The sequence below is a fragment of the Pelodiscus sinensis genome, chromosome 5 (genome assembly GCF_049634645.1).
Source record: "Pelodiscus sinensis isolate JC-2024 chromosome 5, ASM4963464v1, whole genome shotgun sequence".
NCBI classification, from domain to species: domain Eukaryota; kingdom Metazoa; phylum Chordata; order Testudines; family Trionychidae; genus Pelodiscus; species Pelodiscus sinensis.
Genome location: NC_134715.1, coordinates 28192746 through 28211593, shown reverse-complemented (window position 1 = coordinate 28211593; position 18848 = coordinate 28192746). Strand labels below are relative to the sequence as shown.

The following is an 18848-nucleotide window of genomic DNA, read 5'->3' as shown; positions in this document are numbered from 1 at the left end:
CCACTGCACTCTCACTCATGGATGCAGAGTCTAGATCCAAGATTCCTTTAAACATTCTGTTTCAACATTCTTTACCTGTACTCATTTTGGGAAGTGTAACTACTCATGGAAAATGTAAGGAAGGCAGAAGCAAATTCTGTTACTAAGTAGAAACAAACAGAGATAAATGTAACTACTTACTTGTATCTGAGAAATAGCCACTGGGTTAGCCATAATCCAACTAGTATCATTCCATTTATTTCTGATACAGAAAAAGCCCATTTCACACGATCAATATAATCAAAGAACTTATCTGGCAATGGAGGACTGAGCTCCTTGGGAGGTACCCTCTCATGAACCACTGTGATCATGACAGTTGTTAGAATTAAATTGAAGAGCGCATATACAAAGGCAATGCCTGTTTTCCACCATTCCAAAGGAAATTTGTTCCTAGATTCAGCAGGCATAGAAATCTGAACATAATCTGGATATTTCTTTGTGCCTTTCCGCAAACCATTCGGTAAACCCTTTGGTTTGCTGTTGCCATTTTTGCTATCTTCATTGACTGATAAGGTGGGTCGAACATAACCATTTGAAGTGTCATTGTTCTGACCTTCCATGTGCTCTTCAAGCTTTGCAGTCTCAATGGTATCCATTGTCCCACGACTTTGAGCCAAACCAAGGAATTATTAATTTCTGGATGCCTTGTAAAATTCCTTACTCCTTTAAGTCCACCTTATGTTTCCAGTTGACTTTTGTTCTCTAATAAAAATCTTCAGAAGTTCTCCATTCTGCTTTTTTCTCTTCTCAGTTCAGCAACAGATCTTAGAAACAAATCTCAGGTTTTTCCTCTAAACTTTTAACGTATCATCTGTAAAAGAACAAAATCATATTGAGAAACCATACAGTTGACAACAAGACAATGAACAAATGAAACACTAACAGCTTAGGGAAATCTGCATTCTAAATATCAAAATGATTGGCATCACATGGAAGCTGGGGAAACAGAGCAAACAAAATAGTAGGTGGTATTACAACACTCACTAATTTAATCCGCATAGATAATATTAACTCTCAATTTAAAGTTGAATAACTTTGCTTTGATCTTGACTCATTACAATTAATACAGTGGCTGCTATCAATCTTGTCCTCACCCCTCAGAAAAAAAAAAAAAAAAAAAAGCAAAGCACCAGTATTTACACAGCTTCAGCAAGAGCTAAGATTAATGATAGTGGTGATTTTTCGAATTCTCAACAGCAGAATTACAGATCAAGATTTCCCAGACATCGACCATATTAAAATGTGAACACTCTTAACAGAATTCCATGCTGGCTTACATCCCAAAGTAACCCTATTGAATTCCACATAACTGTATGGAGATTGTACCAGGAATTAGTCAATTACGTCCATAACATTGACAAATGGCCTATTGAGCCCTGAGAATGGGCCAGAAATTCAGAATAAAATATCCACTATTTGGGCTTGATTCTGCAAGGTGCTGAGCACACAGCACCAATCTAGCAAACACTTAAAGCCAAGCGTAAGTTTAAGTATGTTAGTGGTTTCATTTACCGTTCTCTTTTACATTTGCGATCATATGAGGAGTCTGACTTCTATACTGTGTGTATGTGGGGGGGGGGGGGGGGGGAGAGTGGGGAAGAGGCGGGAGTTAAGTTCCAGTAAGGCCAACTGAGCCACACAGGAAGGGTAGCAAATTCGGTGCCTGTCCACGGCTTGCAGTTTCAAGAGGGCAATGCCCCACCTGCCTCCCCCATGCTTAACCAGGCATCCTGGTCAAAAAAATGGATTCCTGGCAACCCTACATGTAACATAAAAGTCCTATCACCCACCTACCATTTTATCTTCTCAGAGCTGGGACTGAGGAGCAGGCAAGGCCTCCAAACACACAGAGCAAGTGAAGCCCATGGGAATAATCACTAAATACATGACAAAAATCTTGTCTACTTAATGCTCCCATTTAGGACGCTCACAGTAGCTGCAGTACATCTAAGCAACTTGGCATACTGCCATTGGCTGGCTTTTTCCCCAATATTACCCTGGCAGTATCTAAAAGCCACAGAGAAGGATTTAATGAGGACAGCAGTAACTTCTGAGGCTTTATTTTGAATTGTAAGTTCTGTTGCCCTAAGAGGAGGGCATGCTTCATAGAACAGCTGCTCATCTGATTTCTCTCAGCTATGTCTCTTGCAGCAGATGAGAATGCCCTGGTATAACAGCTGCAAACAGGAGACTATGAGCTATGCAGTAGTGTATAAGAACGTTCCACTTCTAAGTACAAAAGTCCTTCTCTGCCCAGGTTGAACTATTCTGCCTTTCTGCATCATAATAATGGAGGCAAGTCTATGGCCTTACGTTAGACAAATGAACAATACAAATTTCTTCTAATTTAATTTAGATGAAAAATAACGACTAAGAAAAAGGACAAAGACAAAATTGTCAGTATAATAATTGGGTGAGGTTTAATCGTGAAAGGAAAAAAATCTAATAATACAGCCATGTAAAGATTGTATTATTCCCCTAGTAGGTTTGAAGATGTCTCTTTCCATAAATTTTACTCAACTCCTAGCAATATAGGTGGACTGACAGCGAAGGTTCCCTACACTTCCCATATGAAGACCTCCTTTCAGTAGCTTAGAAGTTTGCAAAACCAATCATCTGGGCCAAAATTTCCTATGCATCTGTCTCAGGCTTTTCTGGTTCTTGGTTTTTTCACTTGTTTGTTTTATTGGGGGGGAGAGAAGGGGACAAGGGAGAGGAATTTTCCACCAAAATGAGTTAAAGCCATCTCCAAGAATGAGGCAAGAAGCAAAATCTCCTCCCCCCCCCCCAAGAGTTAAAAATAATTCTTGAGACTTTCTTTGAAATGCTTTAGCTCCCATACGTGTTGAAGGAGGGACATGAAGTTTGGCAGGGGTGGACCTAGGGATATAAGCCACTAGTCTACTATCCAATAAGCAAATGCTTATATTAATCACTTTTGTTTATTAATAAACCAAGTGTAAATAATTGTTCCCCCCCCCCCAAAAAAAAGACCCCGGCAGGTAAACAGCTGTGAATCTCTCTCTTGCAATGATAAAGAGGATGAACATTTTATGAGCTTACAGAGTAAGAGGAATTTATCTGGGGTTCTGGTCCCTTTGGGGGTGTGCACCTGGATGTTGTGGCAAGTCCTTTTGCGTGATCCTTCCTAGAGCTGAGCTGATCTCAGTTTCTGTATTCCTCTGCTGGGGGGCTGTAACCCTGTCTCTGTGCCACTGCTCGGGAGTTAGAGGGACTGGCTCAGCAAAACAGGGTGGCAGGACACCCTGAAAGGCGGGTCAGTGGTATTTCAAGCAAATCAAATGAAAATCTCAAGGGGAGCTTTGTGACTGAAGCCATCACAGTACAGAGGCATAGTAGGCAGGAATGTGATGCACACCATAGAAAGCTAAGGGCACAAGTGTTTTCCTACCATTCACCAAGGACCTAAAGGAGAGATCCCTTACTATGGGTTGAACCTAAATGGTAGGATTGAACCATCAATAGGACACAATACTGCAGTAACAGGAAAAATGCATTAGATGGTCTGTAACAGGTTGGCTTGCCCTTTAACGACTGAAAAATCTGGAATTAGTCAACCCAGATTACAAAAGCGGCAGAAACTGCAGAGAGAATGTGAAATCCTCCTGCAGGGAAAACCTTGAAACTAGGGAACTGTGCTAGGTTATTCACAGTTCTAGCTAAGCCACACCAGGAGAATTTGGAAATCAAAGCCTCAAGGCTGAGGTCCAGCCATGTAAAGAATTGAAAGCTGGTAAACCAAGACCCTTCTCAAGGAAGGAAGGCTGGGGACTTCTTAAAAGGGAGAGAATGACACTCAACTGGGAATGGGGCCTGGAGAGCCAATGTGTGCAGAGATTAACTAAATTGGACTCCAGAAAGGAAGATTTTCAATTATTTTTTGGATGGTGTTATGGGAGTTACTGAGCAGCTAAAAGGAGAAACTGTGGCAGTGACTCCAACAGTACCTCTAGCCATGAGGGGGGTGCTCAGCGCTGCCTCAAAAAAAGTACAATTTGTCAATATGAAACTCGTCAGGAAAGGTTTCCCAGATCCAGGATGGAATTTCTGGTCAGGGCCACTGGTCAAGACCCACTCCAGAAGAGCTACAGTTTAGTGATTAATCTATTCACCTGGGATGTTGGAGACAGATGCAAGTGTGAATCAGGCAGAACAGGGACTACAGGTTGGACCTCCTGGTCCGGCACCCTTGAGACCTGACCAGTCCCGAATAACGGATTTTGCTGAACCAGGGTGGTCTTATCTGGCACCTCTGCTACCAGTCTCTATAACCCTGGACCAGCAGCCGGCCTTGTGGCTGGCTCCCCTCTGTCCCACTGGCTTCACTGCCCTGCTGGTCCCCTCACTTGCTTTCCTGCTACACCAGGCAGCCCAGCTCCCTGAGCACCATGCTCCTGTCTGAGCCTGGCCACAGGCAAGCCCCCACTGTGGGGAGCCCAGCTGCCTGCCCTTCACCAGCGCACACTGACCCTGGAACGTCTGTGGACCTGCCGGACCACAGAAATTGCCAGATCAGGGAGTCCCAGTTTACAGAGATTCAACCTGTAGACCCTGGGTCCTCACATCCCAAGTGAGTACCCTAACCGATTTATTGGCGATTTTTTTGAGGTGGGAACAAAAAACAAAGCGTCAAAAGACCTGCACTAGGATGAAACTGAGAATATGAACATTTTCGTGGGGTGGGAAAATCATTTCCTGTCCAACTCTAACATATTTCTACATTTGTGAACATACAGGCAGTCCCCGAGTTACGCGAATCCGACTTACGAACCGGGTTTGCTCCGCGTCTCCCAGACTAGGGAGACGGGGAGCAAAGCCTCTGAGGACGCCGGCAGCGGGACAGCCGCGGCGCGTCTGGGCTGTCCGCTGCCGATGTGCTCCGTGGCATTGCTCCCCGTCTCCCTGGTCTGCTGGTCTCCCTGGTCTGCTGGTCTCCAGCAGACCAGGGAGACGCGGAGCAAAGCCGCGGAGGACCCGGGTGGCAGGACCGCGGTGCATCTCGGTCCACCGCCCGCGTCTCCCTGGTCTGCTGGGGGGGGGGAGCCGCAGCTAGTACTCCCCACCCCCCCCAGCAGACCAGGCTTTTCTCTGGACGCCTGTGGTAGAGCAGCTGGGGCGCTGCTGGTTGGTCCCGCAGCACTGCTCTGGGCGCTACTGGACCAACCCGGAAACACCCCAGCTGCTCTGCCCCAGGCGTCCCCAAGTCAGCCTCTGCTGTAACTGACCAGCGCTGACTACAGGAAGTCTGAGGCAGAATTGCTCTGCCCTGGGCTTCCTGGAATCAGCCGCTGATCAGTTTCAGCAGCAGCTGACTTGGGGATGCCTGGGGTTCTCAAGTTGAATCTGTATGTAAGTCGGAACTGGCGTCCACATTCAGGCTGTTGAAACTGAACAGAGGCTGATTCCAGGAAGCCCGGGGCAGAGCAACTCTGCCTCGGGCTTCCTGTAGTCAGCCACTGGTCAGTTTCAGCAGCGGCTGAATCTGGACGCCAGTTCTGACTTACATACAGATTCAACTTAAGAACAAACCTACAGTCCCTATCTTGTACGTAACCCGGGGACTGCCCGTATAAACTTAGGAAACTTAAATGTTTCTCCACATTCTAACCCCCTTGGACGGGGCAGCCCCACCCCGCACTAAAGCCCAGGGAAACCACCTGGGGCCAGGGGCGGAGAAGGCCCCACCCACACAGCCCTACTGGGCATGCTCCGAGGGGAGCAGAGAGATAAAAAGGCTGATGGCCTGCTCAGAAAGGGCAGACTGCGACCTGAGCTGGAGCTAGCAACCACTGGCCAGAGAGGGAGTAGCCAAGGGAGCTGAGCGCGCTGCTGACGGGCCTCAGCCGGGCTCGGCCCCAATGCCGGAGCCGCCGACCGACCCCCTGTGACCCGAGCACCAGACTCTGCCAACTCTGAGGCTGCCAGGGGAAGTACCAGTCCAGCAGTCGACCGACGCCGACAGGTGGGACGGCGCCGGGCCGGGAGCAGGGGGTAGGAAGCGACCCAGGGCAGGGAGCTGTAGAAGCCCCTGAGGGGTCGGGGCGTTGCAGGGAGGAGCCCCTGCCGAGCCAGTGGTGGGAACCGCCCGCCACTACTAGGGCCCTGGGTCGGGGCCCGGTGGACAGGGAGGGCCCGGGCCCCCCTACCCTGCTGCCCGAGACCCCGGCGAGTGGGGACCAGGGTAACAGACACTGAACTGTGGACTAGGCCTCTGGGCCTGTAAACTGTGGACTAGGCCGGGAGGCCATATTTCCCCCAAAAGAGGGCATCACGCTTTGGGGCCGAGGCCCCGGTTGGTTGGATGATGCCTTGGAGGCAGGTGGCAACCCCTGTCAAGGGGGGGGGCCCCGAGACCCCCAAAGCACAATAGATCAAGTTAATTTGGTGTTGGATAGGTGCTTATTTACATAACAGATACTCAACAGGCAGCAGCAAGGCAGGCTTCCTCTATGTTGCCCCACTAGGGTGACCAAACATCCGGATATCCAGGATTGTGTCTTACACCTGCCAACTACAGCCCTCTACCCCCACCACAAAAGTGTCCCGATTTTTCACACTTGCTATCTGGTCACTCTATGCCCCACTAAATTATCTGTGTTCTACAGAAACCATTCAAAACCTTTGCTTCTCTATCTGGACTGCTAACTGGTTTCATGAGACACTTTTATTTATCTTAGCTACAGGTTGGCCCTCCCTGGTCTGTCATCCCTGGGCCCTGAATGGTTCCAGTGAGGGATTTTGCTAGACTAGGGGAGGTCGTTTCTAGCCACTATCACTGCCCCTCCTCCCCCCCCAGCCCTGGCCCGGTCCCTAGGGCTTCCCTGCCACCCTGGGTAGCTGCTGCTGCTGTTGGCCCCACTGTGCAGCTGTGCACTGGGGCTCCTGTGGCCCACTGACATCTCTACTACTGCAGCTCCCAGCCCTGCCAAGCAGCTACGCACCAGGTCTCCTAGCTCTGCTGGGCAACCCCACTGCCATGTGCTGAGTGGCCCTGCTGGCAGCTTGCTGCATGCAGGCCACTGTATTGCTGGCCCTGCAGGGATTCCTCCATCGGGACTATTTGGTCCTGCAACATCAGTGCCAGACCACAGAGGTTGCCAGATCAGAGAGTCCTGGTTTACGGCGTTTCGATGTGTGCGTTCCTCCCATCACTGTAGCATCTGAGTACTTTATCATCTTTGTGTTGATCCTGACAATACTCCTGTGAGGAACAGAAGTGCCATTATTCCCATTCTACAGATAGGAAACTGAAGTACAGAAAACTAATCAGCACAAGCTCACACAATGCGTGTCAAGGAAGTTTTTGAATCTGAGTAAGAATCATCAGTAGTCTCCAGCTAGCATTCTAATCACTGCACTATCTCTAATCCTTAAGACATCAGCACAAAGCGATCATAACATGGACATCTCCAAATGACAACTAGCTTAAGATAGCTGTTCATACTATCTGAAGCCAATGACTAAGCCACTTTTGACCTGACATATATTCAAACCCATAACTTTTACTTCCAAAGTTTTCATATCCTCATCAAGATTCTGAGCCATCCTAATATTAGGTTAATATATTTGTTTCATGGTTGGGTTAAGAAACAAAAATACAATATCTGTAGCAATATGAGAAAGGTGGTTACAATTATGCCTCAAAATAGACAAATCATTCAATATGGGAAAACAGTAATTAAATCTGATCTGTGACTGGTACTCACCGTATGTTCTAATCACTAAATATTTGCTCTGTCTTACCTTTGTTTTCATTTTCTTTGATCAGTGGGTGGAATTACAAACATACCAAGAGCAATGCCCCATACAGGATATGCTTCCTTAATCTTGAAATTCTACTGAAGTAGAACAATGATGTTACTTAACCTTTTGCATGGCAATATTACTGCTGTCAAAACAAAGCTGAAGCCTAGATACTGAAGTATCGATTGTAAAAGTCTTCGAAATAGACAAAGATATTACATAACTTCTGCATAAATAAAGTCAACCTTGCCTCTATGCTACTGAAACATTACTTTAAAGCAGGTGACACATCCTGGACTCAAAACTCTGGTCATCTGAAGTGGGCTGTGCCCAAGAAAGCTCATGGTACCATCTATAAGTTTTGTTAGTATATAAAGTGCTACCAGACCTTTTGTTGTTTAAGTTTATTCAGAACTTGCAGTTAGTGTATTTTTGTGGAAGCATGGTGAAAGAGCACCTGTTGACTGCTGTAGTATGTATGTGTGTAAAAAAGAATTACAGGATTGAATACATCATTGTATTCTACTCTAAAAATGAACACTATAGGCCACATTTATTTCCAGCATAAGAAAGCAAAATTCCACTGAATTGTGCCTATTTCTCTCAGTGTTTAAATTCAGCCCAAGCCTATGTTCAAGGATTTGGTTTTCACCTAGGCTTTGAAGAGGCATGAATAGAAGTCAGGGATTTCTATGCTTAGGTAAATATGTAACCATGATTTTCTTTTTGGAGGTGGAACAGAAACCAATCACACACACTACAGTGTTATTTTACACACACACACACACACACACACACACACACCCCGCCACCCACCCACACACACCTTCTTAGTCTTATTTTAGTAAAGCACTAAATAAGCATGTAGGCACTTTTTAAATAAAAATACAATAGCAACATTTAAAAACAAACTAACCAACAAACAAAAACTTTCCCACAAGTCTGGCTCCAGTTTCTGCCACCAGAATTTAACTACAACTCTAAATTATGTTAATAGATCAGATTAATGCAACATTCATAATGAAGTCTTTCATTTTTTGTGTTTCCTATTATTTAATCCTCATTTTCTATATATTTCTCACAGGTCACTTTCTGAAAACTAACCTACTTAGCGAGAAGATTCACACTCCCTCTGATCACTATAGATGAAAGAACAAAAACCCTTCTAAACTCAATATAGTAGAGAAAAAGCAAAAAGGATAAAATCTCATAGAACTATTAGAGAGACTAACTTCTGAGATAAAGTTCATTGTTTTATTGAAAAAGAAAAATCTATTCCTACATAATAAATGTACACACAAAATGCAACAATTTATATAGCTGAATTTCTCAAAATAAAGCAAAATCCTTATTTTAATATATGCTCTCTTTGAAAAATTTATTCAAAGCTACGTAAAACTCCATTTTAGCTACCTACTTCTTCATGCACACATCCTCAATGTTGAGGTAGCGAACACTAATTGTTAAGAAAAATCATAGAAGTATAAATATAATATTGTGTACAAATCACAGCAGAAAATAAGTCACGTGTAAACATTTCCTATGAAATTATGCTGGCTCTCCACTGGGACTATGTGCCAGACCACAGAGGTTGCCAGATCAGAGAGTGTCCTGGTTTAGAGAGTTTCAACATACGCGCGTGTGTGTGTGTGTGTGTGCACACACACACACCTACTTACTGTAAGTTACTAAGTTGCCTTTTACTTTTTCCTTCAATGATATCTGCATTGACAATTTAATGAATTAAACAGTAATCATGAAGCTTATATCTATACTAGGACAGGGTATTTAAAATCTAATTAAGAGCCTAATCCTACAGACAGTTATTACCAGGCACAGTTATTACAAGTACTCCATTTTAAACGAATGGTCATGGTGGTAATCACTGAGGCTAGGTCGACACTGCAAATGAGGCAAAGCATGGAATATCGCTGTGCCTCATTTGCAAAATTAATGAGGCTCTGTTTTTGCGCAAGAGCCATTCTTCCTGGAAAAAAAAATGCAGCAGAATGGCTCTTGCGCAAGAGGGGTTTTTGGTGAAAAAGGAGCTCTGTAGCTGGTTCCTTTTTGCGCAAAAGCCTCTTTCACAAAAACGGAACCCCATTAATTATGCAAATGAGGCACATTTTGCATATTTGTGCAAAATGGGGGCAGTGTAGGCATAGCCTGAGCTCAGGCTGAGGGTCTGAGCTGAATCCCACTGAAATTAACATAAAGACAACCATTCACTTTAGTGAGTGGTTTGGATCTGATTCTAGGCCACTATATTTGCAGGTCAAAGATGTGTCTAGCATGTATTGTGCTTTTTTTTTTTTTTAAACTAATCTAGATATTGACATACAAACCATATTACATGATGTATATATTTGTCATGCAACCAAAGGGTGGATAACATCTCATTTAGAAGAGTTCCTCCCCTTTCTCCTTTTGATTTATTTTAATAAAGATTACAAGGTATGAAACTAATCCCAAATGCTTTAAGGTATACAAAAAACTTTACACACTGTAGAAAGAGACACAGTCTATACAGAAAGGCTTAATAGACACAGATACAGAAAACCTCAAAGACAGCATATTAGATTGGTAAAACTCGCAAGGAAACCAATCTCTTTTGAATTGGCACTTGCTCTATTCCTTAAGCCAACAAAGCTGTCTGCTCTCAAGGCTTGGGCTGAAAACCAGTGCCTCCCTGACTTAGCTTCTATTTTGTGTATGAAATGATCTTTTTGAAATATGTAATGTAATAATGAACACATGGCAACTGCTTGTGTCATCTTACTAACTTGAAACTCAGGCCAAAACTAAAGTGTTCAGTGAATATGACTAGTTACCATTTTGAATTGAAACTATGGAAAAAGTGGGCCATTTCACATGGTGTCTATCCTAAACTAGGTCAAAGTTGGTGGTTTGAGTTTCTTTCCATTTACAAGTTAGACTTTAAAAAAAAAAAAAAAAAGGCAGAGCAAAGCTCAGGGAATACAACCCCACATGAACAGAAAAAACAAACAAAAAGGAGCTATACAAATTTCTGTAACTCAAAACTGCCAAGTTTCAGAGTTCAAGTGCTTAGTCTTATGGTTACCAAGAGAAGTTAGGAAAGTGCTCTAATTAGTCTTAAAAATGGGGGGGGGGGGGGGGGGGGGAGAAGGGGAGGGAAGAGAAAGAAGATCCTACATCAGAAAAGGGAAGGGACTCCAAAAGGGTCCCTTGACATCTATCCTGATGAGATTTTTTTTTTTAAATCTCTCACTTCCCATGATAGCAGACAACTATGTTTCAACCAGGACCACTGACATAGTTGTTACTATAGTACATATAAATACAATTAAGTCTGGGTAATGAAATAAGAGCCAGTAGCAGTCTCGATTGAAGGAAACAGAGTAGATCCAAGGAAAAATCTGCTTAATAAATAGGAAGATGGCAGAGTCCTCCAAAGCAGCTACATCCTTATTTTGCCCACCTTTCACACTCCCTCCTGTTTGTTTATCTACACTGATTAAACATACCATATATCTAAATTTAAAATCCCCCTTCCCTTAAAAAAAATAAAATGCAGCAGCGGTTCTTAGTGTAGGAAGCAGAAATTTCCAGCACAAGATTTGTACAATAGAAGCAACAGACCCCCAACAACATAACACCATTAAGATATTCACTTTTTTTGGAAAGCAGCTAGTGAAAGAAAATTCAAAACTGAAGGCGGCGTCACTCTCTTGGGGAAAAACACTGTTTTCCAAAATGAGAGACTAACTATCTGAATAGCACATGCCAACAAATGATCACATCTTTTCACTAATGTTAGAGAAAAATAGTTTTGTCCTTTAAAAGGAAATATGGATTTTTAAAAGTAGGCCAAGAAATTAGGGTATAAACTGAATCTGCAAGGCCACATTTTTCCTGCCAAAAATGCTATATAATCGCATTAAAATCATAGTATGTACAAACAATCGTTTATCATACAGTGATTTACATTGTGATGGGGAATATCTATAAATATCACACCAAACTGTGACCTTTCCAAATGCATTATAACTGGCAGAATCATAGAGCTGGAAGAGATCTCAGGAGGTCATCAAGTCTAGCCCCCTGCCCAACGCAGGACCATCCCTACTAAATCAACCCAGCTAGCATTTTGTCAAGCAGAGACTTAACCTCTAGGGATAGAGATTCCGTCACCTTCCAAGGTAAGCCATTCCAGTGCTTCACCACTCTCCTGGTGAAATAGTTTTTCCTAATATCCAACCTAGACTCTCCCACTGTAACTTGAGACCATCCGTCAGTACTGTGAACAACCTTTCTCCGTCCTCTTTCAAACCTCCCTTCAGGAAGTTGAAGGCTGCTATCAAATCCCCCCTCACTCTTCGCTTCTGTGGACTAAACAGACCCAAATCCCTCAGTCTGTCCTCATATGTTATGCACTCCAGCCCCCTAATCATTTTGTTCGCCCTCCACTGGACCCTCTCCAATGCATCCACATCCTTTCTATAGTGGGGGGGGGGGGGAGGAGGGAGGGAAGCGCCCAGAACTGGACGCAATACTCCAGATGTGGCCTCACCAATGCCAAATAAAGGGGAATAATCACTTCTCTGGATCTGTTGGCAATGCTCCTCCTAATGCACCCTAATATGCCATGAGCCTTCTTGGCTACAAGGGCACACTGTTGGCTCATATCCAGCTTCTCATCCATTGTAATCCCCAGGTCCTTTTCTGAAGAACTGCTACTTAGCCATTTGGTCCCCAGCCTGTAACAATGCTTGGGAGTCTTCCGTCCCAAGTGCAGGACTCTACACTTGTCCTTGTTGAACCTCATCAGATTTCTTTTGGCCCAATCCTCTGTTGATGTCACTCTGGACCCTATCCCTGCCCTCCAGCGTATCTACCTCTCCCCCTAGCTTAGTGAGATCACAAAAGAGCTTTTCCATACATCAAGTGTTTTTTTTTTTTTTTTTAAAAGGAAAGAACCATTACCACCATTTTACCAGTGGGAAAAATGGAGGTGCAGTGTTCTTGAAAATTTGGAGCAGAATTAGAGGAAAGTTGAGCACTTTTGAAAATTCTGCGCAGATGGGTGAAAACTTATTCAAGGTGCTACAGCATATTAAGAGCAGAGCCATAATTAGAACCTAGGTGTCCAGATTTCCAGGACAATACAGTGAAACCTTTGTTATCCGACACTGTTAACCAGAAAACTTTGTTAACCAGGATTGCCCCCAGCCACAATACTGTCACATCTTCAGGCACACAAGCCTGGCTTGGTTTACCATGATTGGCTTAATTTTTTATTTATGAAGTACTAATCATCTTTAACTCAAAGTAGAATTGTGAGACCAACTGCCTCACACTACAAAATTACCAATATTAAAAACTTGAATTTTGCTATTATTGTCCATTGATTTTCCCTAGGTTGATGGGACCCTCAGATAACCAGAATTTTTAGATAACTGGAATGGAATGCCCTAATCCCCAAACGTGCCGGATAATACAGGTTTTACTATACATGATCCACTGAACTACATAGTCTCTTCTACTCCTTTCAGATAAACAAATACAAAACCAGAGCTTTTTTGAAACAAGCCTCTCTTCTTCCCCTTGTATGGGATCTCTAGCCAAGAAGTACTGCTCCTAGAGTTGTACATATTCCCAATGATATCACCAAGGATGACAAAGCTCTTTTTAAAAATGTATTCCAAATGCAGAAGCACTCTTATAGTGATCTTGTATATGTATCTAAATAAATACCAGCATAAATAACAGAAAGCACTGCTGCTACATTAGAAACTAAAGAAAAAAGGCAAAGACAAAGGACATAATTATCACTAAATCAGATTGTTCTATTAAGCTTCCAAAAGGCACGGATTTAAAAAAAAAGCTGTGCAGGCATTATTTACGTAGCTGACAGTATAGTCCAAGAGAGCATATTAAACAGAGCACTGCCAGATTGTTTAAGCACATGTTTTACATTTGTGTATCATGTCAGTAAAGGTTCCACTTGCATCTGTTGTTTTAACTTGATTTCTGAGACATGGATTATAAATCCAAAAAGCATCTACTACATAAAAGTAATTGCTCCTATTATGATAGTGTGTATCAAAGTACAAAAGCTATTGCTGCACAGACTTATGCATGGATAAAGAAAAACATTACAAGGCTGTTTTTAAAAAAAAATTGTATTGAAGAAATGACTTGTTTCAAAATTTGAGAAATTTCTACCATTTTCTTGTAATCGAGCTAAAGATCATAGAACCATAGAACTGGAAGAGACCTCAGAAGGTCATCAAGTCCAGCTCCCTGCTCTAGGCAGGACCAGTTCCAACTAAATCAACCCGGCCAGGGCTTTGTCAAGCCAAGACTTAGCTTTGATTTAGGCCTCAGTCTTGCATTGTGAGAGAGCATCGAGATCTGCCCACAAAGAATAGATTGCAGGATCAAAGCCTTCATGTGAAACCTTGTACACAGTATCCTCTTTATGCAACAAATAAACAGTATTTTGGCAGCATATTTCTCTCTCTCCAGTCCATTTCAATGAAATCACAGAAAATTCTAACTATTTTCATCTCTTACATTTTAAACACAATCTATGAGTTGTAAGGGTACTGCAATATTTACCCTTATTTCCTTCACTGATTATTTCCATACTTTTTATTCCATAGTTCTTATTAACTGGAATGTTACTGGTATGTATTTTTGAAGGGTGTATATTACTGTAGCTACTATAACAATTTTTTGTATGAAATACTTGGCAGCTATATCAAGTGGATGGTTTTCAATTATTTTGAGATATAAAAACCAAAAAGCATCCAGCAACAGCACATACATATTCCCGAAGTTTTTCATATTTTGTATTTTATGTTACAAATCATTTGTTTATAAACGGATATATTCACTCTCATGGTGAAATAAATAATGTTTCCTGGAAATCACTCCAGAAGTGTCAAATCGGTATGCAAAATACAGCTCAGAAACTGCAATTATTTTACCATCTCTAGTACTCCAAAATATTTTACATGAAAGGGACCTCAAGAAGTCATCCAATCCAGACCTCTGCTGGATCAAATAAACCTCGTCATTCTTAAGAGGTATTTTGTCTAACCCATGTTTAAAAATCTCCAGGGATGGGAGACCTCTATAGGAACTTTATAGTTAGAAAGTCTTTCCTCATAGCTAACCTAAGCCTCCCTTGATACAGGGCACGTCTTCCCATCCTACCTTCTGTGCTCATGGAATGAAGAGGATGGTGATCTATTGGTGTAACAATTCATATCATATTGGAAGAGTTATCCATTTAGATTGAGCGGGATCAGCTATAGGGCTCTGAAGCAACGAAGATTTAAGCACATGCACAGCTTTATTCATATGAGTATTTCTATTGACTTCCACAAGAATTCTCATACACGTTAAAGTTACACATGTGTGTAAGCGCAGCAGGATTGGGACACAAGTGAGTATGTATAAAATCCACCTAAATCAATCACTTGAGCTGTTTGTACAACTGGAATACAGTACATTGAGAATAGTAGACTAACTGTTGTCTACTGAAGCCCTTCATGATCCAGCTGCTGAGGCATCAGAAGTAAAACACTGCTTTACTTAGAGTAACAAGACTATATTCTGACACTAGTGAAAGTTATCTGCTCAGACCTTCATAGATTAGCAAAATTAAAAACAGAATTGCTTGAAAGACTTAGTGTCCCATTCAAGGAAAATATTATCACATTTAACAATAAGGATGATTACATCATTTTAGCCTCAGGAGAATTAGTTGTCCTGATCGCATACTGCTTATTCCAGGATAAATGTGCTTCTGCTTACCTGAACTTTCTCCTCCCTCTTTATATAAGCAAATACATTGATCTGCCCAGCATATCTTTAGTCTATTTGCAACTCTGGAAGTAAACCGTCCTTTAAATAGCTTTCCACTAAAGAAGAGGAAGGATAGTTCTGTTTTTAGGACACTAGCCTAGGTACTGGGAGACTAAGTCCCACAGACTATATCAGATAATGTAGTAAGAATGTGCTATTGCAAAGTGTCAAGTCTCGCTGATCTTAGAACCATAGAACACTAGAACTGGAAGGGACCTCGAGAGATCATCAAGACCGGCCCTCTGCCCTCACGGCAGGACCAAGCACCATCTAGATCACTCCGGATAGATGTTGGTTAGGAAGTTTTTCCTGTTGTTCAACCTAAATCTGCCTTGCTGCAATTTAAGCCCATTGCTTCTTGTCCTATCATCAGAAGCCAAGGAGAACAATTTTTATCCCTCCTCCTTGTTACACCCTTTTAGATACTTGAAAACTGCTATTATATCCCCCTCAGTCTTCTCTTTTCTAAAACAAAAACAAGCACAATTCTTTCTGTCTTCCCTCATAAGTAATGTTTTGTAGACCTTGAATCATTTTAGTTGCTCTTATCTGGACCCTCTCCAATTTCTCCACATCTTTCTTGAAATGTATGCCCAGAGCAGGATAAAATACCTCAACTGAGTATGCCACTCCTAAACAGTGCAGAATGGAGTGGAAGAATGACTTCTCATGTCTCACTCACAACACTCCCCTTAATGCATCCCAGAATCATGTGTGCTTTTTTTGCAACAATGTCACAAGGTTAACTCATTTAGCTTGTGGTCCACTGTAACCAGTGACTCTAGGAAGGAGTAGTGCAGAAAGGTGTGTGTGAAATTGATGGTTCTTTATTAAGTAGAGTACTTTGCATTTGTCCTTATTAAACTTCATCCTATTTATCTCAGACCATTTCTCTAGTTTGTCCAGATCATTTTGAATTATTACCCTATCCTCCAAAGCAGTTGCAACCCTTCCCAGCTTGGTATCATCTGCAAACTTAATGAGCGTACTCTTTATGCCAATATCTAAATAGTTGAAGATACTGAACAGATCAATGTGGAGCCCCCACTTATTATGCCTTTCTAACAGGATTGTGAACCATTAATAACTATCAGAGAATGGTTATGCATCCCACGTTATAGTAGCCCCATCCAAGTTGTATTTGCCTAGTTTATTGATAAGAAGTTAATACAAGACCATATCAAATGCATTACTAAAAGTTTAAGTATGCCACCGCAATTGCTTCTCCCTTATCCACAAGGCTTGTTATCCCAAAGAAAGTTATCACATTGGTTTGAGATTATTTGTTCTTTACAAATTGATGCTGGCTGTCACCCATCACCTTATTATCTTCTATATGTTTGCTGATAAATTCCTTATTTACTTGCTCCATTATCCTCCCTGGCACAGAAGTTAGGCCAACTGGTCTGTAATTTCCTGAGTTGCCTTTTTATATATGGCCACTATATTAGGCCTTTTCCAGTCTTCTGGAATCTTTCCAAACTTCCATGACTTTTCTAAGATGATAGCTAAAGCTCAGATATCTCCTCTATCAGCTCTTTATGTATTCTAGGATGCATTTCGTCACACTCGGGTGACTTGAAGACATCCATTTTCTCCTAAGTAATTTGTAACTTATTCTTTATTTTAATTTCTGTATCTACCCCATTTTCCACTGGGATTCACTTTGTTAGGCATCTCATCACCAGCAATCTTCTTGGTGAAAACCAAAACCAAGACATGATTAAGCACCTCTGCCATTTCCAAGTTTTGTTACTGTTTCTCCCTCTTCACTGAGCAATGGGCGTACCCTGTCCTTAGTCGTCTTCTTGCATCTAATATATTTGTAGAATGTCTTCTTGTTTCCCTTTATGTCTCTAGCTGGATTTAGCTTGTTTTGTGCCTTTGCCTTTCTAATTTTGCCCCGCATACTTGTGTTTGTTTATATTAATCTTTTGTAATTTGACCTAGGTTTCCACTTCTAAATGACTCCTTTTTGATTTTTAGATCATGCAAGATCCCCTGGTTAAGCCAAGGGACCTTGAATCTTGGAAGGGTCAGATTTGTGGACCTGCTGATATGAAGAGAAACAAGTTAAAATTTCTATTTTTCATCATAAACAAGTTCACAGACTTTCAGTAGATGGGTACAACTGGACCAAAAAAAAACCCTGAAATAATTTGTGATCAAAATACGTGGGTGTTTTTAAATTCATCAGGTATATAATATCTTTCATCCAAAAGTGCCATTTGCTCAGGACTTGCAATATATCATGAAAGCCATATATCGCCAAAACCATATATCACCAATCACATTGTCACTTAACCTTTCTCTCTTGAATCAGCCTCATTCTCTTGCACTGATTTTTCTCCTCCTTTCATATATTTCTGAGAAATTAATAGGTTCAAAATAATTGTGTAATTTTGCAATATTGTACTATTCCTGGTATTCCAAGTGGTCAAGAGAAATCTCTTTTCTTAATATTTTTTGAGGATCCATTAGACAAGGCTCTCGCCTAAGAACTGAAGTATACAATAGTTATTTTCCACTTGCAGAGCCACATTGTACCTGCAAGAGACATTACTGACCCATCAGGAATGTAGTACATCCAGGGAACATGTCAGAAATAAAATAACCCCAATCTAGATCTAAGTTTGCCCAAGGCCTTGTTTTCTTGATTTTACATGGCAGGGATACCGATGAGATCACCTCTCCATGTCAGAATTGCTCTTACAAAATAAGTTGGAGCTGCTGTAGGCATTTTGGCTTTACTGGGGATTCCCATTCTGACTTAGTTACATCATTACTTAAGCTAAAGATTACGCCCTATAGAACAGAGCCTGGGGGAAAATATTTTTCATGCTTTCGCTGCTCTCCCTTTCTTCCTATTTTTAACTCTTGATTGGTTCAGTGGAAAAGAGTGAAGAGCAGCAACCGCCCTTCAGTATGAAAATATTCCTACGGTAATAACCGGTCTTGTCTGGATTAAACGTGTAAAGAATTCTATTTAATTTAATGATTGAGATCTTTTCCTTGTCTGATTTTACTCTGTTCCCTCTTCTATATTCTGGGAATGAAGAAGGACAAAAAGCACTCCTCCAGCTTTTGCTGGTATTCCCTTTCTTCATTAAGGTCTTGTGCAAAACCTGACCATTTATAAATCCTCCTAGTCAGACAAGAATATAAGGAGAGTTTCTTGTAGATCTCCC

The 18848-nt window shown here is 42.0% G+C and overlaps 1 protein-coding gene across 3 annotated transcripts in view; it reads right to left on the bottom strand.

Moving 5' to 3' along the window:
- The window catches only part of SGMS2 (sphingomyelin synthase 2), a 63000-nt gene that overhangs the window by 11677 nt on the left and 32475 nt on the right, over positions 1–18848 (bottom strand). For all 3 annotated transcript variants that reach the window (XM_075929704.1, XM_006119299.4, XM_006119300.4), the window contains one exon: positions 181–850. In XM_075929704.1, the coding sequence (XP_075785819.1) occupies positions 181–635 (455 nt within the window). In that variant the 5' untranslated portion in view covers positions 636–850. The remainder of the gene's footprint in view (positions 1–180; positions 851–18848) is intronic.